Below are 27960 nucleotides of genomic sequence, written 5' to 3'. Positions count from 1 at the left end.
GAGCTTTAAGGTTTTCAAATAGTTTTTAAATGTCTTCAAGTATTTGTAAGTTAGAGCAACAAGTGCTTCTCTTTCTAAAAACAGTTTTGCATTTCATTCCACTTATGTGCCATCGTCAAGCTATACAATAAAGCAAAATCATAACTGAACGCATTTGCAATCCATCCTAAATTCATTTACATGGAAGCAAGCCCCATCCATTATGAAATGGGCCTTACCTCCAAGAAAGCGTTAACTAGGATCACATGGTGCTTATACACAAATATTTCATTTTTATAAGTTAATACTCTTAACAGTCAATCTATAATAAGCTTTCATATTAGACGCTAGCATTTGCCCAACATACTGGAAACTGTTGCTTCACCTCAACAGCCTTCTTTTGCATATTGGCCTTTAGAATGCTGCATCCAAACCATCATTATAACTTATGTAAATCACTAATGCATATATCAGAAACAGTATCCCTTATCCCAATGATCTCTCTTGACTTGATCTCTCTTGGTTATAAGCAGCAGTGGTATTGGTATAGGTTTCGCCTGAATAAAAGTTAACAAGGGTTGATTGTTTACTTCAATCAAGCCACCTGTTCCAAAGTAAGTCCCAATGAAGTCAGAATGATTAAAATAGGCTAACGTTTACAATTTCAGTAAAAAAAAAATATAATACGAATGTCAGTTTAAAGCTATACACATGTATTATGTTTCCCTTGCCTACCAGTCAGTAAAGGTTTCCCCAGCCTTGTGGATATTTTAAACAGCAAACTATTTCAATACTGAAATACATACATCCTTCAGTGTGTGTATTTAGTTCCAAAATGGGAATGAGAAAGAAAAAAGACTAAACATACTGTATTGTCATTCATTACTTTTGTTATGATGGGGTACATTTGTCTAACAAATGGTGGGCTCCCCGAACTACAGTGCTGCACTGCCAATGCAGATCTCTCAAAGGATAACAGATAAGTTTTAAGTCATTCATCAGCATACCATCTTAAAAATAAAAGAGTTTTTTCATAGTATATGCACATAATATTAAAATTAAGAGTCATAATAATTGCATAAATTACAAGTTTGTATGACTACTATCTATCAAAAGCAAGTCTAATTTACACAGCTTTAGCAATTATTATTATTCTATCAGGCTACCTCATTCAGCATCTCATTTTTCCTTCCAGTAACATTCTGAGGCTGCAATTTTCTATACCTGGGATTAAGCTCCTCTGCATACTGCAGGAAACGCTTCTGAGTAATTATATACAGGATTGCATTGCAAATGCATGTATTCCACTTCAGAACATCTGGATCAGGATTTCTTTGCTCTTTCCACTTCTACAGCTCAATACCCTGTTTAAAATTTGTATTGCTACTCTTCATTGCTTTTTCTTTAAAACAGAACCATGATATGCCACTATTAACATACATTCATGCAGACAATTGTCCACTATAGCTCCCTGGTACTGTATTTTAAGCCTGATATCTAAAAATAAGTGTTTTTGGACTAAGGTCCGCTGATTTCAATGCGCTTACTTCCAAGTAAGTATGGTTAGGACTAAGGCCTTAGTCTTTGCAATGTAAAAATAGCTATAAGTCGTCTACCAATACCATGTCCCTGCTTTGCTGCCCAGCCTTTTCCATGGACCACAGCATTAGTGAATCTCAGTAAGCATATAATAGTTTATATTTCTGTAAACAGTTGCTCATGTGCAGGTCATATACATTTGGCATGTACTAGGCTCTATGCATACGGTTCAACTGATGTGCCATTCAGTTTGCTCTTGCTCTTGCTCTTGAAGAGAATTTTCTTGTTCAAAATGCGTGTTAAAGTCCCCCCTTTTTTTCGAGTACCGTCCGATGTGGGTTGCTCTAGGTAGATGAGGTCATTATGTGACTGGCTCATTCCTGGGTCTTTTTGATGGTGCCGTCGGAGGAAAAATAGCTTTGCACTCTTTTTTAATAGCCCACCTGCAATAGGGAAGATGCGAAACATTTTAGTAGGATACAATTTCTGTATTAAGTAGCCTTTATCTGAAATAGTAACAGTCCCTAAGCGAAGCACCTGCCCCACTTTCAATTCAATTTCTATTTTCTTTTTTAGTCATTGACTTTCTTTTTTAAAAACAGAAGCAGAAACCATAGTCCTAATTATATATTTTAGTAGATGTGCTAGAATACCAATAGTAGTACTTAGCATTTATATAGCTCTGAGTATTTACAGTAATTTATTTCAATCATCCACAACAACCCTATGAAGTGAGTCACTATTCTCTCAGGGGAGGGAGCTAAGGCCCATATGGTGGTTTTCCTATTGCCATTTAGTCATAGTTCAGGGTCTATATGGAATCTGGATAGTTTGTTCATAGCTCACACTGCTAACACTACATCATTACTGGAAACTACCCCAAATATTGCAGAGACATCACCTTGCCAACAAAGGTCTGTATAATTAAAGCTATGGTTTTCCCAGTAGTGATGTATGGAAGTGAGAGCTGGACCATAAAGAAGGCTGATCGCCAAAGAATTGATGCTTTTGAATTATGGTGCTGGAGGAGACTCTTGAGAGTCCCATGGACTGCAAGAAAATCAAACCTATCCATTCTGAAGGAAATCAGCCCTGAGTGCTCACTGGAAGGACAGATCCTGAAGCTGAGGCTCCAATACTTAGGCCACCTCATGAGAAGAGAAGACTCCTTGGAAAAGACCCTGATGTTGGGAAAGATTGAGGGCACAAGGAGAAGGGGACGACAGAGGACAAGATGGTTGGACAGTGTCCTCAAAGCTACCAGCATGAGTTTGACCAAACTGTGGGAGGCAGTGGAAGACAGGAGTGCCTGGTGTGCTCTGGTCCATGGGGTCACGAAGAGTCGGACATGACTAAACAACAACAACCACCCCAAATATTTCAGTAGCAGTTTGTCTGACAATTATGTAAAGTGTAAGAACTCAGCTGTATCACTTTAGGATCATCCCTGAGAATAAGGGCATCAGGCCTTTTATTTTCCATAAAAGTATATTATTAGAAAGGCTTATGGAGAAGTATACACATTGAAATCACTTCATGCCAATGTAACATTTATACAACTATAGGTAAGTAGAAAAGACAGGGCAGTCAAAGAAAAGCTCTCTGTATAGCAAGGAGCCTCAGTTAAGTTGTTTAGAGACAGACAGTGATATCCAACTAAGTCATACTCAAAATCAGACCCACTGAAATAAATGGACTGGAAATAAATTCCATTGATTTTCAGTGTATCTTCTCCAAGTACAACTTAGTTGGGTATCACCCATAGGCCTAGTCTTCCTGACATTCAACTTCAAGGTTCAGATAGGAGAATTAAAGTTCTTCACTCTCCTTATGAAATTACGGTAAGAGTTTAGAGTGCTTAGCTTTATGTGGATCATTCCCTTAGTGACAAACTACAATGATAAACATATTAAACCACAAAACAAGACCCACTCTTACTTCAGTGTATAGCTGCTTAGGCCTGGATGGCTATTACAGTATAGAGAAATGGAACTGATGCTTTATTTACTCTAGTTAATGAAGTCAGCAAAACATTTGATAGCAATTTTACCAACTGCTTTTTTTAAAAAGGTCAGGGTATCTGGCATAAGTGTCCATAGCTACTTTCAAGAAATGAAATTTTCAGGTTTATTTTATTTCTATAATGTATTTAATCCTTCAGGTATAGAAAGTAAGTATAAGATGAGTGTGGAAAAGGAATCAGTGCAATGATACTTTGAAAAGCTGCATTATTTTTATTGTATGGGATTGTGCAAAGAGGCTAAGTGCTATGTAACCAGCACAAAATGAAGCTACGATTCTAAATGAAGGATTCCTTTGGCTTAGTGTGTTAATGCTAAATTTTGCAAACAGGTTATTCCACACTATTAAGAGCCAGGGAGATTTACGGCCCCAGTCTAGCATAGTTCACAACTGCCACCTCAGAGGACAGCTTCCTTCAAAGCAATTGCTTGTTTTGCACATGTTGATTCATGTTAACTATGTGCAATAATTTTTACCAAAATGCATGCTAAAAATGACAAAGAATTAGAGAAGTAAATAAATGGTCAATCCAGTTTCAGACTAGGCAGGTGACAACACTAGTTTTTATAAGCCCCCTGACTGGTCAGGCTTCAGAAAATCAGTTTATACTCCTCCTTTCCCCTTTCCCTCCTACTACAATGCAAGTACTGTATTGGTGCAGTCTCCCATCCATAGTACTGATCAATAGCACTAAGAACCTGAACATCAGGGGCCATTGGCTTGAGGTCTTAAAACAAAGTAAATGGTCATGCTACCACCTCTAATTTGGGGAAACCTGCAGACAAATAAGTCACATGATGTTAAAAGCCTCTTTGTTGTATCATATCTAGCAATCTCACTTTATAGATTCCTAGGCAACAACAGGGTTTACTCTGTACTGCTGGGATTTAAGTTTTCGGCATGACTGGCCAAATACATTTTGCTGTCTCAGGCAAAGGACAGGTTGATGCACCTGCCTTCCCCTCCACTGCACTTGAGTGTAGATGGCTAATTTAAGAATTTAAGGGGCACAGGGCAAGCCACATGGCACACACCCCTCATGTGGCACACGACACCTCAGCACTAGCTGCCCCTCTAACCGGTACCAGGTAACTGACTACTCAAACAAATGCTGCAATGCTTAGTGCCAGCATGCAACACAGGAGCCCAGCTATGCATGCACACACAATGCCTGCTGTTGTCTGTGGTACCCATTTGTGGTATAGAAAGCAGCTACTTCATTTGCTAAAGTTGTATGATGTCTCATCAAGCCACCTGCAGTTAAAATATCCAGCCAGCTCATTCCAGGCAACAAGAAAGTATAATCTCTTGTAAGGTGGGTTTGTGGGAGGAACAGCTGCCATGCACTTCCACCACCTACTATTTAAAAAACATATCTATCCCACTTGTCAGGGTTATAGAGCATGGATCGTGCAGAGCAGGGTACTTTCTCCTCAGTGCGAACCAATCACAACGAAGCCAAACACATCTGGGACTGGAAAGGAGAGCTTTCATGGCAAAGGGCATAGCATCCAGCAAGCTCAGGGATAAGCACCTCTCCGCTCATAAATTAAGTACTGACTACAAATGCGTAAAGGGTATATTCCAAGAAGCCAAGTCATGCAAAGAAAGGTTCTGTGAGCACAATGAGAAAATGGTCCTATCCAGCAGGAGGAGCCTTCACATCTGTAGTGCAGAATGACTTTTCGGCTTCTTTGGATATTAAAATTTGCAGAGTACAAAATATTCTCTTATTGCAGTAGACGTGAAGGCAGACACACACATATGCAAACAACCACTTCCCTTTCAAAGTACATGCAGGAGGCCAATTCCTTTTTAGTTTTATTTGTTTAAAATGGGGGAAGTGGCTATTACTATGCACACACCCCTCTTTTGTACTCTTGATACAAGAACTAAGTTTGTAACACGTTACAAAGAGCTTGGCTTTGAGAGAAAATGTTCTCTTTCACAGCACCTCCAAGCATGAGCATTATATTTCCACGGTTAATGAATTCTAGCTCCAAATGGACTAGATTCTGTGCATTGCAGCTCAGAATGACAAGTGCTTTGCAAGTGACTTGAAATGACATGTGACACTCCTTTTGTCTTCTAATGCAGCTCTCTTCTGCCCCAATCACTTCTGCAGAGAGTGGGTGAGATCTAAAGCACCAAAGGAACATGCAGGCAAAGGGTGCTGAATTCTCTCCCCACTCACTGCCTTCCGTCTGCAACTATTTTTCACAGAAGCTTTTCTTCTGGCTGGGCCTACTTCTGATACCTGAGCCTAGCTGGCAGGGAGGGAGGACTTTAGGGGAAGAGGACAAAAGCAGAAAGCAGAGGAAAGACAATTTATCCAGTTGTCTTAAGGAAAATTCATTCACACAGACTAACAGGTGTACCAACTAAGCTAGAACTACAACCTATATGAATGGTTATGTCTACAGACACCTTTCGGAGGGGTAATCAGTATAGCCATGAAAGAAACAGATGAAATGTTCTTGGTTTGGTTTTCTTTTTAAAGTAAAAGGTTATTCAAGTTATATTAAGTGTCTCACAGTGAAGCTACACACTCTCAAAAACATCAAGACAGATAACTTACTGTGGAGGCAATTAATTCTGGTTGGCATAGTGGTCCACTTATGTTTACAAAGAGAATAGGTAAGAAACTTGGAGTCAGAAATATAGGTAAGGAGGTAAATATAATGAAGATTCAAAATATGCAAGTTCCAAGTTATATTGGCTGAGAACCTGAAGTTGTGTTTTACATATATGTCTTCCATATATATATATATATATATATATATATATATATATATATATATATATGCAGGTTTTGGTGTCCTCGGGTGTCTTCCCGTGTAAAAGTTGGGGTGTCTAGGCGACGTTTCGACGAGGTCTCACTCGTCATCTTCAGGCTGGTGCTTTCGGCTTCTTGTTACTGGAACAGAGTTAAAATATCCAGCCAGCTCATTCCAGGCAACAAGAAAGTATAATCTCTTGTAAGGTGGGTTTGTGGGAGGAACAGCTGCACCTGTGGGAGGAACAGCTGTTTGTGAAAGCACCAGCCTGAAGATGACGAGTGAGACCTCGTCGAAACGTCGCCTAGACACCCCAACTTTTACACGGGAAGACACCCGAGGACACCAAAACCTGCATTCCTGTACCCGTGAAAATCTACGAAAGCATATATATATATATATATATATATATATATATATATATATATATGCAGGTTTTGGTGTCCTCGGGTGTCTTCCCGTGTAAAAGTTGGGGTGTCTAGGCGACGTTTCGACGAGGTCTCACTCGTCATCTTTAGGCTGGTGCTTTCGGCTTCTTGTTACTGGAACAGAGCAGGATCTCAGTGTTTGAGTTCCTATAAATACTGTTGAGGGGGTGTGGTGTATAGCCTCCAATGTTCTGGGCAGAGAGGAAGTTCCCAGGCTAGTGTGCCTTTTCTTCTTTTGTTCCTTAATTACTTGAGGGATATCTTGAGTGATTTCTTGAGTGATATCCTGAGTACCACTTAGGTGGGTCATTAGGTGTGGATTAGTTGCTAAAGTCTTTGTGTCTTGACCTCTTGAACTTTGTGAAGAGTTTTTCTGAGAAGATGGCTGTACTGCACTTAGTTGTGCTCTGGCTTGGCTTCGTGTATAGGGGCGAGCTGTGGTTTTGTGGCCTGTGTCAGCCAGATCTGTGTAGGGATTGCAGGGGCGTGCAGCATCCGGAGGTGCCACCATGGTTTGGCTACTGGATGGTGTCTGTAATTTATCTGTGGAGAGGGTCTGGGTTTGGGTCTGGTGTGGTTGATTGGTGATGGCGTTCTGTGTGCCTCTGGATCTGGTGTCAGTTTTTGTGGGGAGGGCTAATTTCCAGATGTCTGGCAAGCGGGATGTGTCGTCACGCTTGTTCATGTTGTGAGGGTGTTTCTCTATCTCGATGGCTTCCATGATTATTCTCTTGTGGTGATGTTCCATGTTAAAGAGCAATTTGGAATCTGCAAAATTAATTTCGTGTCCTGTTTCTTTCATGTGTTGGAAAAGAGAGGACGTTTTTTCTTCTTTTTTGACGGCATTCTTGTGTTCTGCGATACGTGCATTTATTCGTCTGTTTGTTTGTCCAATGTACGTGGCTGGGCAGACTTTGCAGGGTATTTCATAGACCCCTTGGTTTTCCAACTGGATTTTATCCTTGGGGTTTCTGAGGATATTGGCTATTTTTTGGTTGGTGCAAAAGGCTGTTTTGATATTGTGTTTATGGAGGATTTTGCTAATTTTATCTGTAGTGCCCTTGATATAAGGAAGGAGGGCCATGCCATTGTTTTCTTCTGTGTCTTGGTTTTTGGGGGGTGTTTCTTTTTGGATTAGCTTCGTAACCCTGTTTTGCTGGTATCCATTGGCAATTAACACATTTGAGAGATTCTGTAACTCAGTTGTCAAGTGGTCTTTGTCAGCCAGGCGTTTGGTTCTGGAGATGAGAGTCTTGGCTACGGAGTTTATTTGTGCAGGGTGGTGGTGTGATTGTGCATGTAAGTAGCGGTTGGTGTGTGTTTTTTTCCGGTAGATAGTGTGTCCTAGGGAGCCATCAGGTTTTTTGTAGATTAGGACGTCAAGGAAGGGAAGTTGGTTGTTGGCTTCTATTTCCATAGTGAATTGTATTTTGGGGTGTAGGCTGTTGAGATGTGTGAGGAAGCTATCCAGTTTTTCCTTCCCGTGTGGCCAAATTACAAAGGTGTCGTCAACATATCTGAGCCAAAGTTTGGGTTTGTGTTCTGACTTGTCTAAAGCATTGGTTTCAAAGTGTTCCATGTACAGGTTTGCGATGACCGGTGAGAGGGGTGATCCCATAGGTGCTCCTTCTATCTGTTTGTATCTTTGTCCATTGTGGATGAAGTACGTGTTGGTTAGGCAGTGGTTGGTCAGGTCCAAGATGTAATCCCTACACAGATCTGGCTGACACAGGCCACAAAACCACAGCTCGCCCCTATACACGAAGCCAAGCCAGAGCACAACTAAGTGCAGTACAGCCATCTTCTCAGAAAAACTCTTCACAAAGTTCAAGAGGTCAAGACACAAAGACTTTAGCAACTAATCCACACCTAATGACCCACCTAAGTGGTACTCAGGATATCACTCAAGAAATCACTCAAGATATCCCTCAAGTAATTAAGGAACAAAAGAAGAAAAGGCACACTAGCCTGGGAACTTCCTCTCTGCCCAGAACATTGGAGGCTATACACCACACCCCCTCAACAGTATTTATAGGAACTCAAACACTGAGATCCTGCTCTGTTCCAGTAACAAGAAGCCGAAAGCACCAGCCTGAAGATGACGAGTGAGACCTCGTCGAAACGTCGCCTAGACACCCCAACTTTTACACGGGAAGACACCCGAGGACACCAAAACCTGCATTCCTGTACCCGTGAAAATCTACGAAAGCAAATATATACACACACACACACACACACACACACACACCCTAGTTTTCCATTTTAAAAAATCCCTGCTCTTGAACTTCTCAAACTAAGATTAAAAAGAGCCACCACCCACACTGTAAGGCTGTCACACTATTGCATTTTCAAAGAGCACCCACTGACACTCAATTTTTTTCTACCAAATTTAGAATTCATATAACCAGTGCTTTTTCCTGGGAGGACGCAGGGGTACACATACCCCTAAACATTTTGTGAATCTTTGTCCATTTATTTATTTTTCCCAATTTGAACTATAAAATAGTGATATTCTTGAGTCGAAAAAAAGCACTGCTTTTGGGAAGTCATCCTTTTGCATGTGGTGCTCTTAGAGCTGCTTCACATACCAAGTTGTACAAACTCACCAATTTCAATGAAAGTGTCACAGGACTTGCCTTGGGTTGTCTGTATGCATTGGGGGGAACTGTAGTTAGTTTTGCTGACAGTACAGTGGTACCTCGGGTTACAGACGCTACAGGTTACAGACTCCGCTAACCCAGAAATAGTACCTCGGGTTGCAAACTTTGCTTCAGGATGAGAACAGAAATGGTTCGGCAGCAGCGGGAGGCCCTGCAAGCTAAAGTGGTACCTCAGGTTAAGAACAGTTTCAGGTTAAGAACGGACCTCCAGAACGAATGAAGTTCTTAACCCGAGGTACCACTGTAGTATGTATTCATAGACTGCACATAATTTTAAAAAGAGAGACATATAGCCACCTCTCATGTTACAGGGTATGCTGCCAGCACACTGCACGAGTACACATGATGTGCTTACTAATGGTGTAGTGTGCAACAGCTCTTATTAAAGTGCTTGAACACCTATATTTAGGATATATTAAAGCTGGTTTTTTTTAAAGTAAGAAAAAGAAAGATGGTATAACATGAATGAATTATTGAAGTACAACGGAAACTGAGGTAATATGTGGACGTTTACAAGAATTGCTCATTGCAATTCTTGCAATTATAGAAAACTCATAAAAAGATTTGTTCAAGTCCAAACACTTTGCTGTCCTGACCTGCTTTGGAAGGAAGGACAGGATATATGTTTCATAAATAAAATGATATAAAACAAACAATAAATATAGAGCCGAGTACATCGTTCTTTAGAAGCCCTTTTATGTAGATTGCCAAAACTGTACTTTCTCAAGGGTACTGCTTTTGAATGAGGTGCAGCACCCATTTACTAAGGCAGAGAGAGATGAGTAAATGCAGACACGTTAACTAGAATAGGGGAGAAGATGGTGTTCTTAAACAAGTTTATATGTAGAATTAATTATGGAAAGGTAACGAAACTGCTTAAAAAGTGTGCTCATAATTTTACCTTTGGATTTCTTCACAGTTCCAGGTTCCGAGATGCTTATGGAGCTCCCAGACATCTTATCACAGTCTTGGTCTAGTAGTGCATTGCTCTGCCATTGCTCGCTACTGTCGTCTAAAGTCCAGGCATCATGGCTGTTTTCCTGGGGATCTTCATGGGCAGGTATTGTTTGGGATACATACAGTGAGAGTTTTTCATTGGAAGGAGACTGTGCAAGAGACCCTTCTACACTGGAAGACTCATCTTGCTTATAGGAGCCATCCATGTTAGCCGCATAGTCCATCATGAGTGCAGCTTCAGTATCCTGAGATAAATTAGTCTGGAACAGTAAAACAAAAGAGATGCAGAGATTATACTGGTTATGAAAAATGTATAGGGACCAAGGAGCTGTTCTAGGCATGTCCAAACCCTTGGGGGATTTTTTGGTTATTCTGCCCTTTTGAGCAAGAAATTTATTTAGTTTTTAAAGTAAATTCTAGGAGGGGGGGTAATTACATAAAGGGTGGGGTTCAGGGGATGCTGACTGATCTTACCTTTGACACCCCTGATATTATGATCGTGCTTTTCTTCCTGGGAGACTTGAGTTTTTGCTTCGCAGATTCACTTAGTTGCCGAATAGCTACCTCAGCCACAGGATCTGTGCCATTCAGCAACAGCAGCTCTGAAAAGAACGTGATTAAGAGAATGACAAGATGCAAGATGCAGGAAACAACTGAAGACACAAAGAATCAAAGCAGGAATCTAGTAGAAAGCCAGTTATTTATGTAAACCAAGCCTTGATTTACCAATATTTTTTCCAGTGCACTCCACTGAAATGCTGGTTTCGACCTATAAAGCCTTAAACGGCTCAGGACTGCAATTCCTCAAGGACTGCCCATATGAACCAGCCCGAAACCTGCAATCATCATCAGAGGCCCTTCTTCGTGTGCCCCCTTCTGTGAAAGATATGGAGGGCAGCAACACGAGAACAGGCCTTTTCCATAGTGGCTCCCTGCCTGTGCAATACTCTCCCCAGGCAGGCTCACCTGGCACCTTTCTTACATTTTTCTAGTGCCAGGCAGAAACATTCCTCTTCTCCCAGGCCTTTGTTTAATTAGCCAGTCTATGGCCTTTTAAACGGGGCGGGAGGGTATTGTTTTTGTTTGTTACTATGTTATGTATTTTTGTGTTTTTATATTGTAAACCACCCTGTGGTACTCGGATGAGGGGTGATATAGAAATTTAATAAATAATAATAATAATTCAGCTCCGACCCTTGAGTTGTTTCTTAAACTTAATGCTATATTTTTACATGTTAATATTTTTAAAGGTCTCTGTGAGCCCTTGCACAAGTAAAACAAGACATAAGGTTTACATGATGATGCATCAGGTAAGGAGCTGACTTACAACCATAGCCCAGTTCTCTTAGCCATAACTTACCTGTATCTGATGATGATAAAGCCTTGCTTACTGAAGAAGTATTCCGGCAATGGATTGCCTGAACAGACAAATCCTTTTCAATCACCTTCGTTCTAACAGGACTTCGGATTGGTGAATCTAATACACAGAGTATCAGTTATTTTCTCATCTGCATATTTCAAAATATATTCCTTAATAAAGCTCTACTAGGCAAGACATGCAAGTTCCATGATTCAATCTACTGGCAACTTAAAAAAACCCCAAACCCTTAAAAACAGCTCTGGGGATTTCCAGATCGAGTCTAAACACTAGGAAGTGCATTTTTAATTCTTCCCTCCCATGACATTTCGCCCTTCCAAAATCCTTTCACCAAATCTGATAACTGTCTTGCTGAATGAAACAGGTGCGTATATTGGAAAGGCTCACAGACCAGCGCTTTAACCATTCTGGTCTTCATTTTTGGAGTTTCTATATATTTTTCGGCACATTTTAAAAGCTACCTCACTAGGTCATGGATGCAAAAGCAGGACACGAGTTCAATAAGCACAGAACTGGACATTCTTGACAATTTGTGAAAACTGCAAGCCAGATTAATTTTATTGTGATTCAAGCCAGTCAGCTAGTGTTAGCACTTTCTCACTGTAAAAAATTCACACTTATCATGTAAGTGAGCCTAGAATTACCGGTACATTGCACAGATGCCTTTTATGCTATAGTAAATTTATAATTCATGCATAGTAGATATCTCCACTTGCAGGCTGAAGGACTGACATGGCAGATTTTAAACAGACGTCTCATAAATTAGTAAAAGTAACAATCCATCATCTTCATTGCTGCAATAGGATTTTATTACTTGGACATTCAATCGAGTGTGTGTGTGTGTGTGTGTGTGTGTGTGTGTGAATATAGTCTCAGGACTAAAGAAAACAAATGATTCTAAAGTTGAACACATGCTGCAGACCTGCTCTGTTTTCTTGTCTGTGCTACAATATAGCTAACACACACACACACACACACACACACACACACACACACAGAAATACTGTATTGCAGATGTCTTTAAGTTTCCAAGTCCCCTGATGGCAGCCTGCCTTTCATCTGGTCACCAATACATTTCTAACTTCTCATTCATTTCCAAGGTCTGTTCAAAATGCATCTCTTAAGTATAAGGGTAAGTGCTTGGTCAGTGGTGGAACTTGGGCTCTCAAATTTCAGCTGCTCCCTGTGTGACTTCAAAATTTGGTGTTCTTCCCGCTTCTCTCGCTCCATTATGCAGCATTCATTTAGCGCCCCCTGCACTGTGGCCCCCAGTACAACAGCACCAGTTGTGCCAACTTGGTAATACTTGGCGAAGCTATCCATGCACAAAAATTAAGAAAATAAACCTTATGGAAATTCTTATGGTAGCAGCTTCTTACAACCTTTTTAAATTTTTACTCCTTGTACCCATCACCTCCTGAAAGGGTATGAAAAAAGCTGCACTCTTTTTCCAAATTAATTCCTTGTTTTCAACAATATTTCAGTATTTACACATGCTGGCATATGTACCTAAAGTAATTGGCTAGATGATAAAGTGTATGAATTTTTGAACTCATGCAGCTATTTGCAGAACTCAGTACCAGGCTATACTGGTACAGGAACCAAACTTGTGTGACATCATCATGTACCAGGGCCACAGATAATTAGATAATTTATTACCTGCCTTCCATACATCTTAAAAATGTACCAAAGAATTGCTTTTTTTTAAAGTCAAGGTTTGGGAGCAATCCAAAGTTGTGTTCTATTATTTCACCTGAATGCAGAATAGATGGTCTCCCTTCTATTAAAGGCTTGGCTTTCACAGCAGTAACAGTAGTGATCACAGTCCCACAGGGCATCACAGTTCGATCTTTCTCTACTTTTGCAACAGGAATCTTGGGGGGAACTTGCAAGGTTCTAGACTCTGAAGGTTCTATGTATAAGAACTAAAGAAGAAAAATAGTTAGGATTTTAAAATTCAATTAAGGACAGTTCAGTAGCGATAAATTGGTGATAAAAATTTTTATAGGCCAAATGTAAAGGAAAAACCTGCAATGTATAACCATAGTCCCACTGATTTTTGGAAATCATGTACATAAAAAGAGTACTTTTTGCATCATTGTTAGCTACTTTGCATGGTATACATGTCTTCCATTTACTAAAAGAATTTATAAACTATGTTGGACTAGAGGACCCTTGTGGTCCCTCCCAACTCAATAATTCTATGATCCTGTGAAATGTTTCCAAAGCACCAAATTATGCAAATTGAGTATACACCTGAGTCATATTTCAGGGAAAGCCATTCATTTTCAAAAGCTGCCTGAAAGCAAGAAGTTGGGCGCTGATTAAAACTGGTTGGGTCAGGAGGAAAAAACTAGTTCGAGAAGCCAGCTTATAAACTTAAAATTCTACCTCTGCAGTAACGGATCCTACAGTAGAGCTACTACTGCCAAGCTGACTGTTCAGTGCAAAACCTTTGTGTCCAGAAGGCTGTCTCCTGAACAAGTCCAAAGGTACAGCAGCCACAGCTGAGAAACCACCTGCATTGAAAAGAAAAGAAATGCATTGAAATCTATCTGTACATGAATCCACTAGTAGATCAGCATCCTATTAGATTGTTGTTGCAGAAATAAAAGATTAGACACATAAAATGAATTTATCTGCAATACTTACTATCCAGTCCCCCTTTTTCTACAATCTTTACTTGCAGTTCTTTTGATTTGGCATTTAATTCACTGTGAACAGAAAAAAACAAGCATTTTAGAAATTGTTCAGACTGTCATATAGTTTCACATTTTGCAATATAGATTATTGACTACAGCCTATCCACATCCTGGAAAGTTTCACGAGGTGAATTCCTGTCTGCTAAAAGGTACAAGAACCTTGCAAGAAAAATAAAAAACTTACCTCTCCACACACCTTACTTATTGCAGTATATAAAATTTACCAAAAAGTAAAAAAAGAACTTATTTGGTAAGACCACTGTACTGTCTTCAGCAATACTGAAAATGCATTAAGCTGCTAACAATTAAGAAAATACAACCTCTCTCATTTAATCTTTCTTCACTGGACAACCCAAGCGCCACCCATGTTTGTTTAAAACAAACAGCAACTAAGACTTCCCCCGCCCTGTCCCCAGGCATTGGCACTAGAATATTTAGGAAATATCATGATAACTTATGAATGCTTAGCAGATAGGATTTTCCCCTGCCCCATAGTGACATCTGGAGGATAATAGAAGGTATAACATTTTCCACTGTGCTTATTATAGTGTTATTAAAATCAGAACTTACAAGATGAATTCATCTTTCCAAGAGAAGTCCATGGGACTATTGGCTGCAGAGCTTGAAAACTTCTGCAAAGGGTCATTGAGCTGGATTATACATATTGGGCTAATGCCACCTGCAATGAAGGCAAAAGATGAAGAGTTTGTTTCAAGTGAGAATTGCTTAAGGTACCTCTTTATGCTTTTCACATTTGAGTGAATTACTGGCAGGAGACCTCATCCAAGAAACCCTTTGGGAGTTGTGTGAGAAGTATAACCTGTACCAACATGGCTAGCAGTGCAAGGTCTGTTATCTACATGACAACAAAGCAGAAGCAAAGTTACAAGAATGAAGTTAGGAATTCGGGAAGGTTCCTGTGAGCAGAAGCTTAATCATCCCATTTTTGGGCAGGAGAATGTTCTGTGTGCACAATGGAAAATACAGATTATTTTCAAAACAAAAGCCTCCATTTCCCTTTTGATTCAAGCCCTTAGTAGCCAGAAATGCAATTATAGATGTATGCTAAAAAAAACCTGTTTTAATGTTTGAAAGCTGCTCAGGAGACTCAAAGATCCTATTAGCCATTCATCTAGGGCTTCCTTAGGAAAAATACAACCAAACCATGATTCAAATCACAACAAAAGAAAGACTGTCAAAGACTATACTGCTCCAAGATCAATTATCATCTAAATTCGGCCAAGATTTGGAAAGTAGGGGTAACACTCAGTTAAAAACAGTATGCAAAGGCAAGGTGAAGAGCTTTGCCCTTAACTCTGGCCTGCCCTGAAGTTAGGGAAACAAGCAAGCATAGACTTGTAGAACCTTACAAAACCTGATGGGCAAGTTTTTAACTCAGCTTCTTGTAAACATGCTGTACAGTTCACAGCACACATAATGTAATGCCACCTATACCTTTTGGCTGTTCTGATGTTTTGAGTTGTGTAAGGCACTTCTAGTTAATACAACAGAAGAAAGTGTTTCAGTTATTAAAATACTGTCATCAGTGAAGCAACAAATGAGCAATGTAAGGTATGAAAACGGATGGCTGGAGAGAAATATTTTTCTGTACTGAAGTTAAAAATAATATTTTTAAGAAGTATTATTATAGAAGGCCCACATTACAGAGATCAATGAAGAGTGCACTCTACATGAAAGAGAAAGATCACATCTCCCTGGGGTGCTTCCCAGTGGGGTATGGGCCACCCAGTGTTCAGAGTGCAAGGCAAGTTCTTTCCTAACCTCAGAAGCAACTCTGGGAATTTTATTTTGGCAGGAGTGTTGAGAAATGTCTCCTAAGGGCCTGGAGTCCACACATGGAACTGCAACTCAAAAGAAAAGAAAGCAATTTGTTTGAGGTGTTAGCTTGCCATACGATGTGCCTCCTTGTGAGAGTTCTCCACCCTACATACAAAATCCTGAAGCTTCAGAGAGGAAAAAGAATAAACCAAATCTCAACCAGTCATGTATCCCTGAGGCAAAGCCCAAGCCTTTCTCTGCAATTATGGGATATAATTTGTGACCACTGCTTGTTATTTTTGCAGAATTAAGAGATTATAATATGGGGACAAAGGGAAGTAAAACCAAGTTATTTACCCGCAATGCTTTGATTGGTCAGTGTAGCTTTGATGTTTTTCATCAGCAGTTTTAGTTCATGAGCCCTTGGAGGTTTAGGAGGACTGCTGCCCTGAGGCACAACACCTGTTTTTTGTACATTCTATTAAAAGGAAGCAAAACAAATAAGATTGTTTTAGATAACCTCCAAGCAATTTATGTTCACATCAATTGACTTCCAACAGTCATACATATGTGTGAATTGGACAAATAGATTTAGCCAAAGCCCTGAGTCATAACTTACCACAGCACTAATGAAGATGGAGGCACAGCAGTGACAAATAAAAACAGACTTTAAAATAAAAATAGATAAATACCTGCAATGCCTTTACATCTGTAGGTTTTGTACTCAGAATCACAGAGGGAGATGCTGAATTTATGAGATACCGCAGCAGACCTTTAAGTGTTTCTGATACTGCACATGCCCCAGCTGTTTGGTCCTAAAAAGGAAGAATACATTGATACATTGCACTGCTTGTAAAATTCAGAAGCTTGGTTCACTTTCGAAAGACACCACAGCTATATTGCTCTACATGGACTGTACCGAACAAAAACAGATTTTTGCTCCACTTCTCTGGGCTTAAGTTGCATCAGGAAAATGGAAATATGTGTAGACATAAGCTCCTTTCCTATGCTCTTACTTACAGCAAAGAGAAATAGTCAAAGCAGTTTGTAAAGCCATGATGCATTCAATTAGAGCAACTTTGTCAAAAGCCAAGTCTAAAACAGCCAAGATCCAAGCAAGAGATCACACTGATTGGCTTACTTCCTGGCAAGGCCCCACAAGTCATTAATAAAATTGCTGATCCACACTGCTCACCAAGAAGGGTCTGCGGTCATAATGCTGCATTATGACTATTTAAGGAAAAGTCATCATTTACTCAGAACAACCTTGACAATTCTCTGCATTATTTTAAAAAAGCAGTTAGTTTGTGCAGATGCTGATCCATGTGCAACATTTAGCTGTGGATAATGACTAAGACGCAGGACCAACAGAATATCACCTTTAGCTAAGACCAGTGTAAGATACAGGTCACGTATGCATGTTGCCAACACCCTTTGAACACACACTGTTCTTCAATACTTCAGTCATGTACACCCCTCTGCTAACCTCCTTATTCTTACCCCTAAAAGTTGCGCTGCAACAACTTAAATACCAGTATTTGCTTTAGCGCCCCTTTTCTAGTTCTGAATATTCAGCGGGAGACACAGCAGCTAAATCCAATCCTGCCTCCTATCTGATATTTTAGTTGCATGAGCCTCATAAATGCTGCCACTCAGGTGGGGTCTTTCAACCTTGACTTTTAGAAGAGAGAGCTTTAAAAAAAAACCTTGTAGGAGGAGAAGGCCATCCATAACCTCCACCCAGTACACAACATTGGGCAAACAGCGGCCCTTTTTGTTGCACCACAAAGTGCTTTTAAGTCTTCCAAGCTTGGTGTATGCGGCAGGAAACTAATCCTCAAAGGGGGTGGGGAATGTAAAAGAAGTCTCGTTGGGTGTGTGGAGTTAATCACTGTTCTCTGTGTGGCAAATATTAAAATATCTGTAGACTATTATTAAAGGTGAGCATTGGAAGCAGTGGCTTATAATTACTCATGCAAAACTGACACCTAAACATTTAATTTGAATCATTTCAAAGAGCCATGCTTCCAAGCCAGTACGCCATGGATTGCAACTATACATCCTGCTCCTAAGTAATCTGCCTTGGAAGAAAGTCCTTCTAGGTGTCAGATCAAGGTATTAGTTATTATTTAAAATTTTAGAATCAAATTTGTATAAGCTACTACAAACATTATCATTAATTTAACGTGTAGTTTTGATGGAAATCGTGCTAGACACAAGCAAATGCTAACAGACTTACCTCCTGTATTTTAGTAGGCTTAATTTCAGTGTTTGTTTCTGAGGTCCAGATGAAAGACCACTTGACCTGAATCTCTTCCTCTTTGGATTTCATTGAAAGTTTCAGCTGTAAATACGATATCATTACCATTTTAGTTTTGCCCATTAACAGATCTTGTGCCCTAATTCTACTAGTTCTTCCAGCAATTCACAATGGTTGCAATTCATCAAGCAAGTACTGGGAATTTCCCATTGTCAGAATCTGAATATTTTGTGCTTGTAGATTATTAATTTTTTTTTGCCTTCCATAGCCACAAAGGGAGCCCAGTCACCCACACAATTCATTGATAACCATAAACAATCAGATCAATTTAATCTGCCATCATTTATAATTCACGCTTGCTAAAAGCTGAGCCATAGCAGTCTCTAACTGCATATTAGGGACACAACATTTCATAATGTCTCCATATCTATTTATATTTAGAATCCTGGTTCTGAGGGTTCAGTCAAACTACAGCTATTAAGTTCAGATGCACTGGCAAACTATGGTTTGATTCAATAAGAAAGTAATGACTTAAGCTTTGCATGCAAGGGGGGAGGAATGGTTGAGCCTACACATCTAAACCATGGTTAGCAGAATTCTTCAAATGCAGTCAATATTAAACCCGAGGAGGACTTTTCAAAAGCTCCACTTACTAGACTATCTGGGCTAACCTAATAATAGAAATAAATAAAACTATAGGTAAAATTTAGCAAAACAAATTACCTGCAAATGAAGTGGAGACAGTTTTACACTGTAAGACTGACATTCCGAAGTAACAGATGAAGAAACAGAAGGAGGATTGGGCATACTGACAATAAAATGAAAGGCATTTCCAATTACATTACAAGAGACCACCTGGAATAAAAGTAAAACTTGGCTTTAGAGACTGCATACACACATTTATATAGGACACTATTATGTGCATTTATGTAATTGACTGTCACTCACTGACAGTAGAGTTCAAGCTTTCATTGTGGCAACACATGTAGTCTAAAATTAAAGGAGGCCTCTCCCCCACCTCCTCAGGTGAATACAACTGGCATATAATACTGTCCATTGTATCAAAAAGTCTAATTTTAGAACCAAAATTATATTCCTCTAAAGACAGAAATACAACAAAGAAGTGAGGACCTGCAACTCAAAATGGTGCATTATATGCCCAGCTGCTGACAAGAGCATTCAATGTTCCAGCAAGTATTTGGGATTTGTAGGGGAGCGGAGAGAGAGAAGTAGAGGTTTTTTTCCCCCTTTCCCACATTCCTGACACCTTTCCCTCCTACGTTGCTATGTAGAGCTAGCCCTGAGTCCAATCACTCCACCCTGCCTTGCACTGTATTGGAGAATGAGGAAGTTTCTAGGGAAAGGGAAGAGGTGGGCATTTTTTCTTCCCTCCCTCCTGAAACTGCCCTGGATTGTTCAGGGAGTTTCCCCCACAACCAGGATACAAGCTGTTTGGGGCTTCAGCAGGTCAGTTTCTACTCTCTCCCCACCCATTTCATTTTCCTTTCCTCCAAAACTGACACACTCAACTTTCTATGGAATTTTGAATGTATGTGTTTGTAGGGGGAGACAAGGGATGTCAAATGAAATAACCAGAAAATGAAATTTAACAGGAAGATATATTAAGTTAGGGAACTAGCTCAGTTATTTTCTGCAACATGCTCTCAACAGACCAGTTGCTCTGCTTCATTAGAGGGGGGGGGGGACCCTTTACACAGGCAGAAGCAGAACCCCCTCACTTTTTTCTCCGCCATGCCATTTAACTGAAATCAATATTTTTAAAATTTGTAAATCATGCCCTTACTGTTTTCGCCTCTAGGCTTACCTGCAAGAGTACAACATTTTCTCCCTGCCCCAGATTCCTTTCCCACAACCTTTGCAAATAATAATGGCGAAGGCTATTAGAAGCACATATTTCTCTTTCTCAAGCTATTCTCTTTCCCAAGAACAGGTTTGCCTTGCAATTCCTATTAACTATTTCTTGTCTGCTAACTTTCAAAAGCAGAGTAGCATAACCCTAGTCATTAATCCTGTCATTAAGAGATCTGTGCAAATTTTACATAGCTAACATGGAAAAGGTTGTTTATTTACCAGCATGATGCACAATTTAGCCAAACCTTTTGTGAGAAACATCACAAGTAGCAAATTGGGAAAGACTGTATTGATAGAAGAGTGTCTATGCATGCACACAAAAGCTCATACCAATAACAAACTTAGTTGGTCTCTAAGGTGCTACTGGAAGGATTTAAAAAAAAAATCGACTATGGCAGACCAACAAAGCTACCTACCTGTAACCAGAACGGTATTGATAGTTAGTGAAAACTATAAACACATACTTCTGGGCATAGTGATATTGTTACATTACTAGTCCTTATAATTGTTGTATTTTGCTACAAAAAAGAAAAGACCGCAAATATCCAACTCTCCATTCAACAGCCAACTCATACAATACTCTCAGGACAGACACCATAACAGCAAGCAGGGAGCCCCTTACTGTGATTCCACTGGTGTTATTTATCAGCTTAAAGAAGTCTTTTAGGCTCAGTAGGTCTTATTCCTAGGTAAGCATACACGGGATTTATGCCTTAAATTGTCACTATGGTTCCTAAAGCTGCAACACTTACAATTTTCCCCAGCAGTGATGTTTTCAGGTGGCAAATTAAGTGGTCTATACTCTTTTAGGGTCTAGAGTAGAATCTACTGAAAGGAACTCAGGGAGAGGGCTCAATATATATGTATCAAACAGCATAACCAAGTCTCTAAAGTACTCATTGGGCATTTGACAAGTGTGTTTATGTTAACAGGCAGTGATGAGACAGTGACAGGGGGCTGCCCCTGTTCTGATCAATTGTTCACTCCTGTTGAGGAAAGAGTTAGCTAGCAAAATGCCTGAAGACAGCTCTAGTGATCTTTCTTCCTTGTACTGATCAGGCCCATATCTCCTTAATTTCACTAGTGCTAGGTAGCTATTCATCAGCAGTAAAGTATTTCAACAAAGAAATCGGTTAACAAGGCACAGCGTGTATGAATAGTTATGCTACTTCAGGCTGTTACTGAAGAAGTCTTCACACTGCATTTGTCAATATAAGCTAATCCTGGCCATAGCAAGAAAATTATAAAAAAGGATTATTGCTACTGTATGATTTTCTGTTATCAATATTCACAGGCACGTGACTGAGAGGACACACCCACTGCTAGAGAAAAGCATGTATTTAACAATGAAGTGAAAGTCTGCAGAGTGCCACTCCCACAGTTCACAACAGTTGGAAATTACAGACAATATTATGTGAACTTTGTTCAGGGTGTGCCTTAAGCTAAGAACAGCAGGAACAGAGAGATAAAAGTGTAACTCCATCCAGAAAGGCCAGCCTACAAGATGAAGGCATACCTCAGACTAGGCTTGTTTACAGGAGATTAAATTGAACCCTTGATCCTACTCCTGTTTTGATATTATTACCTTTGCTCACAGGAGTACTTCTGCAACTTACTCAAAGATTTTGAAGCCAGAAGGACTTGTGCTCGTGTTTGCTTCTCATGGAGACACTGGTATGTCAATTCCTAGCATACTTGTGCCTGATTTGTGAATAATTTTCTTCACAGGAGTGATTTCAGATACACTCCAGTGAGAACAGCCTTGCAAAAAAGCAGTCCTAAAAATGTTTGTAGTACCAGTTAAATTAAACACGATGTAGTTTGCCAACCACATCATGAGCCTGACAACCAAGTTGGTTGGGATATTACTAACAAAGACAGAGTTCTTAAAATGTAATGTTTTTATTATTTCAGATTCTAACTAGGGCTTTCTGTGTATTCACAGGGCTTCTATTCCAACATCAGATGCTAAAACACTATGCATATGCTTCTTAGAAAAACAAAATGCAGCCCTTACAATTATATATCCATTCCTGGTCTTTATATTTGTATAGCTTATATTTTATGGAATGCAGTTTCTAAGAGGGCAAGTTATTAACCGGTTGCATAGGGGCATACTGCATTTTTAGTACAGACCACTTTATTTGTGTATATTAATGATCATAAAAGAAAAAGGCAATCAGAGACAGACAGACAAAGATAGGATGTGCAGTCCAATAAAGAAAATAACAAATTGTTACACTGACTGATATGTATCATTTTAAAATTGTCCTTGACCCAGATCTAGAGTTCAGAAATTCAAATGCATACATTTTGGTGGGGATGGGAAAACGAGACAAGAGACCCACAAAGTAAGGAACTATCAGGTCAAGCAAGCTCACCTTTTCATCAGCAGACTTTACCACACTTACAACACGTTGTACCACAAGCTCTAGAGGCTGAGGAGCTGCATGTTCTTCAAATGTAAACAAGCGGGAGTCCTGGGGGAGAAAATAACATTTATTTGAAATAGTTTCCATGGCCCAAGGCAGAAATGCTTCTGAGTTCCAGTTGCTGGAAACCACAGGAAGGAAGAATGCTCTTGAGCTCAAGTCCTCCTTCAGAGTTTCCCACAGTCATCTGGATGAACATGGTGAGAACAGGACGCTAGACTAGAGGGGCCATTGGCCTGATCCAGCAGACTCTGACGTTCTCAGTTCCCTGTTTGGCATGGGTTTCAGAGTATATGTCATTATTGAAGTTCACAGATTCCAAAGAACCCCAAACAGCTGGATGTTCAGCTAAATTCCAAGTCCTAGGACTAAATTTAGGAAGAAATATTTGACGATTAAGTATGCAAATATGCTTGCCATAACAGCTTCTTGATTTCATCTGAATTAGGTGCCTGAGAAGCTCAACTGCTTATATTAGAAGAGCCAAAAAGCAACTTATATTTATCTTGCTTAGTAATGTGTGCCATAAATCATGTGGATACAAGATCGTCACCTAATTGTGTCACCTAATTAGTACTTCAGTATAAACAGAAACCAAGTAATGGCTACTTAATACTGTGGTGGACATAAGTTTAGTTTTAAGAACTAACCCCTGTGAGCAGTCCATGTCCACCCCATACTGACAATACTAAACAGAGTAATTTTACCAACAAGTTACTTAGCATTATACAGCATTTTAGAGTGTTCAAAGGATTCACATTAACTCCCCCAGTCTTCCTAATGACTCTTTAGGGTAGGCCAGTATTATTTGTATAATTGCAAATTAGGGGCTAAGGCCAACAGATTCTAGTTCGCCCAAGGCAATCTTGTAGGATGTTGCATCTCATTGAGGACACTCTTAGGGTTGTGTCTGTGTATGATTAGGGTTTGCTCAAATATTATTGTGGGGTACAGCCTCCAATTCCTTATTCATTTCTACAAATATTATCAAGAATGCTAGGCATGCAACAATAATTGCCAGTAGTTTACACAAAACTGCAGTGAACAAGATACAGTGCTTGGGTTGTCTCATACAAGGCAATCTCCTGGAAATGCAATTGCATGATTTGGGGTGGCCCAAGTATGAAATTGGGGTGAATAGTCCCAGTTCCTTATTTGCGTTTTCTGAGGTTCAAGTACTATGCAAAACACAATGTGTTTTTTGTTCTGTTAGAGAGTCATATACACAAATATTATTAAACTGACATTACCAGCTGTAGCTGGTGTGTGTGTGTAGAGGGGGTAAACTACATGCTCATACTTTCAGTTCATTACAATATACATGAAAGCTTGAGTCATGGGGTAAGGAGAATGTGTGCATGAATTCAACTGTGCTTAGCTTATTTTTGTTGTTGCTATTGTTACTGTTGTTTGCTATTTTGTTACTGTTGTTATTATTGTTCTATAGATTATGAAGGCTGAAGTACTTTTTGGATCCTATAATATGATTTTTGTTGTAATTGTGATGTTTAGCTTTTTTTAGTAGTTTTGTTAATAGTGTTTTATAGATCGCAATTGTTTGATTGATCATTTATAATTGTTTTGCTGGTGATTCATGCTGTATTTGTGATGTTCTATTATTGAATTGTTATTTATAAGCAGCTTTGGGATTCATTTGAATGAAAAGTGGCATAGAAATATAATTGATCAATCACTGGCAGGGGAAAGGAATACAACTCCTGTTGAACACAAGTAAACTTTAAGCAGTGCTAAAAGCTCTACTGCAGATGTTCTCAAACTGTGGCCAATGGAAAGGTTGCTGAACAGCTGAGACTTTCTGTTCTCGGTCCTGCACTCCAAGCTACTGCTGCTCCACTGGCTTATGACAATTCACAAGATTTTAAAATGTGCCAAAAAAAATAACTGATTTGTAGGAAGGACTCTATGAACGGTAAGCAGAGACACTGTATGAACTTTTGTAAACCCGCCCCCCCAAATCTTTAATAAAAACATTTTTTTAAAAAAGAGTCATGGTCACTTAAGACTGGGTACATTTACCTTTCTCTTTTGTACTTTCAGTCATGTATGATGTGATTTTAAGGACTTGTTCACATTTGTCAAGTAACAAATAAGTAAAATAAATAAAGCTAGCACACCCATTCATGGAAAGATGGAGAATTTAGTAGTCATCTGCATTGCTAAAAATTTAGGATTTCAAGCCTGTGTGTGTGTGTGTAATCTCTTGAACTTGCAACATTAGCAATGGAGTCACATTTAACTACAAACTGCTTATTATATGTTGCGTATGCTCAGTTGTTACATTAACATTCTTCTCGAGTCTGTGATGAAGCAGAAGAAGCAAATCAGAGTTTCACTGGCTTCCTGATGACAGCATTGTTTTGAGTTGGACGGCTCAGTGAGAGAGTAAAAACACATTGCACTGCCAGGCAGTGAACTCATCAAAAGAAAAAGGATGCAGTTGCTTTCTTGGAAAGGATGTACGGATGCAAGGCATTGTTACTTTCCTATCAGCTTTCCTACAGTGTGCTTGCTTCCTAGCCTTTGACCCCCTCACAATTTACAGTTCAATTTGCAGGTTTTTTTTGTTTTTGATTTAAGGTTATTAAGATTTAATGGAACACAGACAAGCAATGTGCTAGGTCAGGTATCATTAACCTTTCCTGACCCAGGACCCAGTTTTAAACCAAACATGCATTTGGGGACGCATTTCTTAACCTTTTACCATAATATAATTGCAGGGTGCTAGTCAGAGGCATGCCTAAGGGTCAGTGAAACTGGCCTTCATCGGGGTTGCAGGCCTGGGGGGCACTTGAGCAAAAATCACCTACCAGGCTACGGAGCGTATATATGTGTGTGGCGAAGCACTGAAATTTAGGATAAGGTTCCCATCCTTCACACAAAGGGGTGCAGTAAAATGATTTTTCAGGGGCGGGCACCAATGAGGGACCCTAGGTATGCCTCTGGTGGTAGTGCTCCTTTTGCAATCCACCTTGGCTCAGGCCATGATCCACAAGCGGGTCGTGACCTACCAGTTGCAGACCAATGGGCTAGATGACTATGCATGGCACAACCACTTTGATTTATATTTTATATAAATTTCATGAAACAAAAACATAATAGCAATAATAATAAAGAGAGCTCCTGGGGGGCAGCTGCCCCCCTAAATCAAGTTAGTAAATAAAAAAAATATTTCACTGACCAATTTCATCACAGTTCTGTCTCCCCTAACAAAAAGCCTGTCCACTCCTTAAAATAAATCATGTCTATGCCCATAGGTGGGAGAAAAGGAGGCTGAATGAATGAAAGCTTGGGATAGGAGTTTTAAGGGATAAGGTAAGTGAACAAAATCACAAAGAATAGTGAAGGAATTGCTCCATTTTCCAGAAATTCAAGAAAACCCAGTGAGTCTATACATAACCTACTTGCAAATAGTTGTCTGGCAGCAAGGAGGAAAAGATCCCTTTTTTTAGATTTTAGATTTCAGGTTAAACAAAATTACACTGATCATTCCACATAAAGTCTCACTGATTTTAAGCAACTATACAGCCCCTATACATTTATGCTTGGGCGCTTATCAATCACCCTCTGTTGACATCAACCAAGTCTACTCCCTAAGCAAAGCTGAAAGGTCCTGCCAGTGTGTGGTCAACGAAAATCGCCTGCTCTCGGATCAGTGCAACCAGTGCAACTCACAACACTTAAGAATCGAGCAGCTTTTACGGTGCAATTCTCATGGCACCTTGACTCGAGTGCAAGTTCTCTGCCCGCCCCGCCCCCCCCCAGTAAATATTATTTGTCGTTGCTCAATTTCAGACTGCAGAGCGCCTTAGCGTATCCCCCTGTAGTCTGTTTGCAGCAAAAACAGCACGCAGTTTTCTTGTGGCACCTTCCAAGACTAACTAAAGTATGACGATGGCGGAAGCTTCTCTGGACCACGGTGCGCTCCCTCAGGTGCACGAAGTCCTCTCCTCCCGAGTTGCAGGTCTATGGGACACAGTTTGGCGAGGCAAGATCGCGACCAGCAGGGAATGGGATGGCGAGCCCAGCTCCCTCCGGAGACGGAACCGCGCAGAGCTCGCCTCAATTCTTTGTCTTACCTCCCTTGATTTGGCTTCCCGGTTAAGCGCCGCTATCCAGGCTTTCTGCCACTGGCTCCTCCAGCTGCTCAGGGACAGCAGCCAGGCGAAGAGGGGACCCTCGTCCTGGGGCAGAAGTTGCTCCGGCGCCGGCTGCCTCCTGGCGCCTTGCCGCAGCGCGCCCAGGCCCCACTGCACCAGGTAGACGGCGACCACGGTCAAGGCGGCCGCGAACAAGGAGAGCAGCGAGAGGCGCTGCAGCTCGCCCAGCCAGTAAGCCAGCCAAGACATGACTGACCATAATGAGGGGAGCGGCGGGGGAAGCCTCCTCACATGGCAGCAGGATCCCTCCCCGCCTCCCCGCGCGCCTCAAGGCATCGGGCTCCTCCGCGCCACCGCCGGCCCACGAGGAGCAAGAAGAAGAATCCCCTCTCCCGAGGGGCGAGAGCCAGCAGCCCCGGCGGCGGAAGGGCTCGCGAAGGACATTCGCCTCCCTCAGCGAGAGAGAAGTCGCCCGAGCCAGGAGCCAGCAGCGAGCGGGACGCCAGGAGGAGGAGGAGGAGGCGCCCGCGTCACAGGGCAGGACCTGCCCAGCCGAGCCTTCAAGCAGCGCCACACGCGCGCGGCTACCGCAGCCGCCGGCCGGGAAGAGGAGGACGAGGAGAAGCCTTCAGAAGCGCCGCCAACAAAGCGCCATGCTCGGCCCCGGGAAGCGGAGGAGCCAGCAGCCGCATCCTGCCCTCGCTCTGCTCCTCTCCGGGCAGCCCTGCGCGACGTGCGCGGCTCCTCAGGTTTCGGCAGCTGCCCCGCCTCCGGGCGCTGAGGGAATTGTTGTCCGGCTCTCAGCTAAGCTGCCCCGCCGCCTGCAGGGAGGGAGGAAATCTCCTCCCCTCTCACGCGGACCGGGCAGCAGCAGCAGCAGCGGCTCCTTATCCCTCGGCGGCCCTTCCCAGCCGGCACCTCACAGTCCTTAAAGGCGCAGCAGCGGGCTGCAGTCGCGCCCACCTTTGCTCCGGCCAAGCCTGCGGAAGTGGCCGTCCAGCGGCCTGGACAATGGGAAACCATCTCCGATGTCAGGTCCGATTTCAGCCTGCGCGCG

At 41.1% G+C, this 27960-nt stretch overlaps 2 protein-coding genes across 2 annotated transcripts in view; one reads left to right on the top strand and one right to left on the bottom strand.

Annotated features, from left to right (window-relative positions):
• Positions 1-4: 4 nt before the first annotated feature.
• C2CD2 (C2 calcium dependent domain containing 2) lies at positions 5-27857 on the bottom strand. Its single transcript, XM_081908740.1, has 14 exons — positions 26883-27857; positions 22735-22833; positions 19205-19336; positions 18461-18565; positions 16914-17036; positions 16579-16699; positions 15013-15121; positions 14393-14454; positions 14132-14259; positions 13494-13665; positions 11723-11839; positions 10837-10964; positions 10307-10622; positions 5-1961 (listed from the first exon to the last, which is right to left on the bottom strand). Exons 1-14 carry the CDS (start codon positions 27150-27152, stop codon positions 1735-1737), a joined length of 2109 nt encoding a protein of 702 aa, XP_081764866.1. The 5' UTR covers positions 27153-27857; the 3' UTR covers positions 5-1734.
• Positions 19343-27960, top strand: part of UMODL1 (uromodulin like 1) — an 86617-nt gene continuing 77999 nt past the window's right edge. Inside the window, exons 1-2 of the mRNA XM_081908829.1 lie at positions 19343-19948; positions 21951-22027. Coding sequence (XP_081764955.1) covers positions 19824-19948; positions 21951-22027 — 202 coding nt within the window. The 5' untranslated portion in view covers positions 19343-19823. The remainder of the gene's footprint in view (positions 19949-21950; positions 22028-27960) is intronic.

The sequence above is a fragment of the Podarcis melisellensis genome (genome assembly GCF_964234715.1).
Source record: "Podarcis melisellensis genome assembly, chromosome: 4".
Classification (NCBI taxonomy): Eukaryota; Metazoa; Chordata; class Lepidosauria; order Squamata; family Lacertidae; genus Podarcis; species Podarcis melisellensis.
This window is presented reverse-complemented; position numbering and strand designations above follow the sequence as displayed.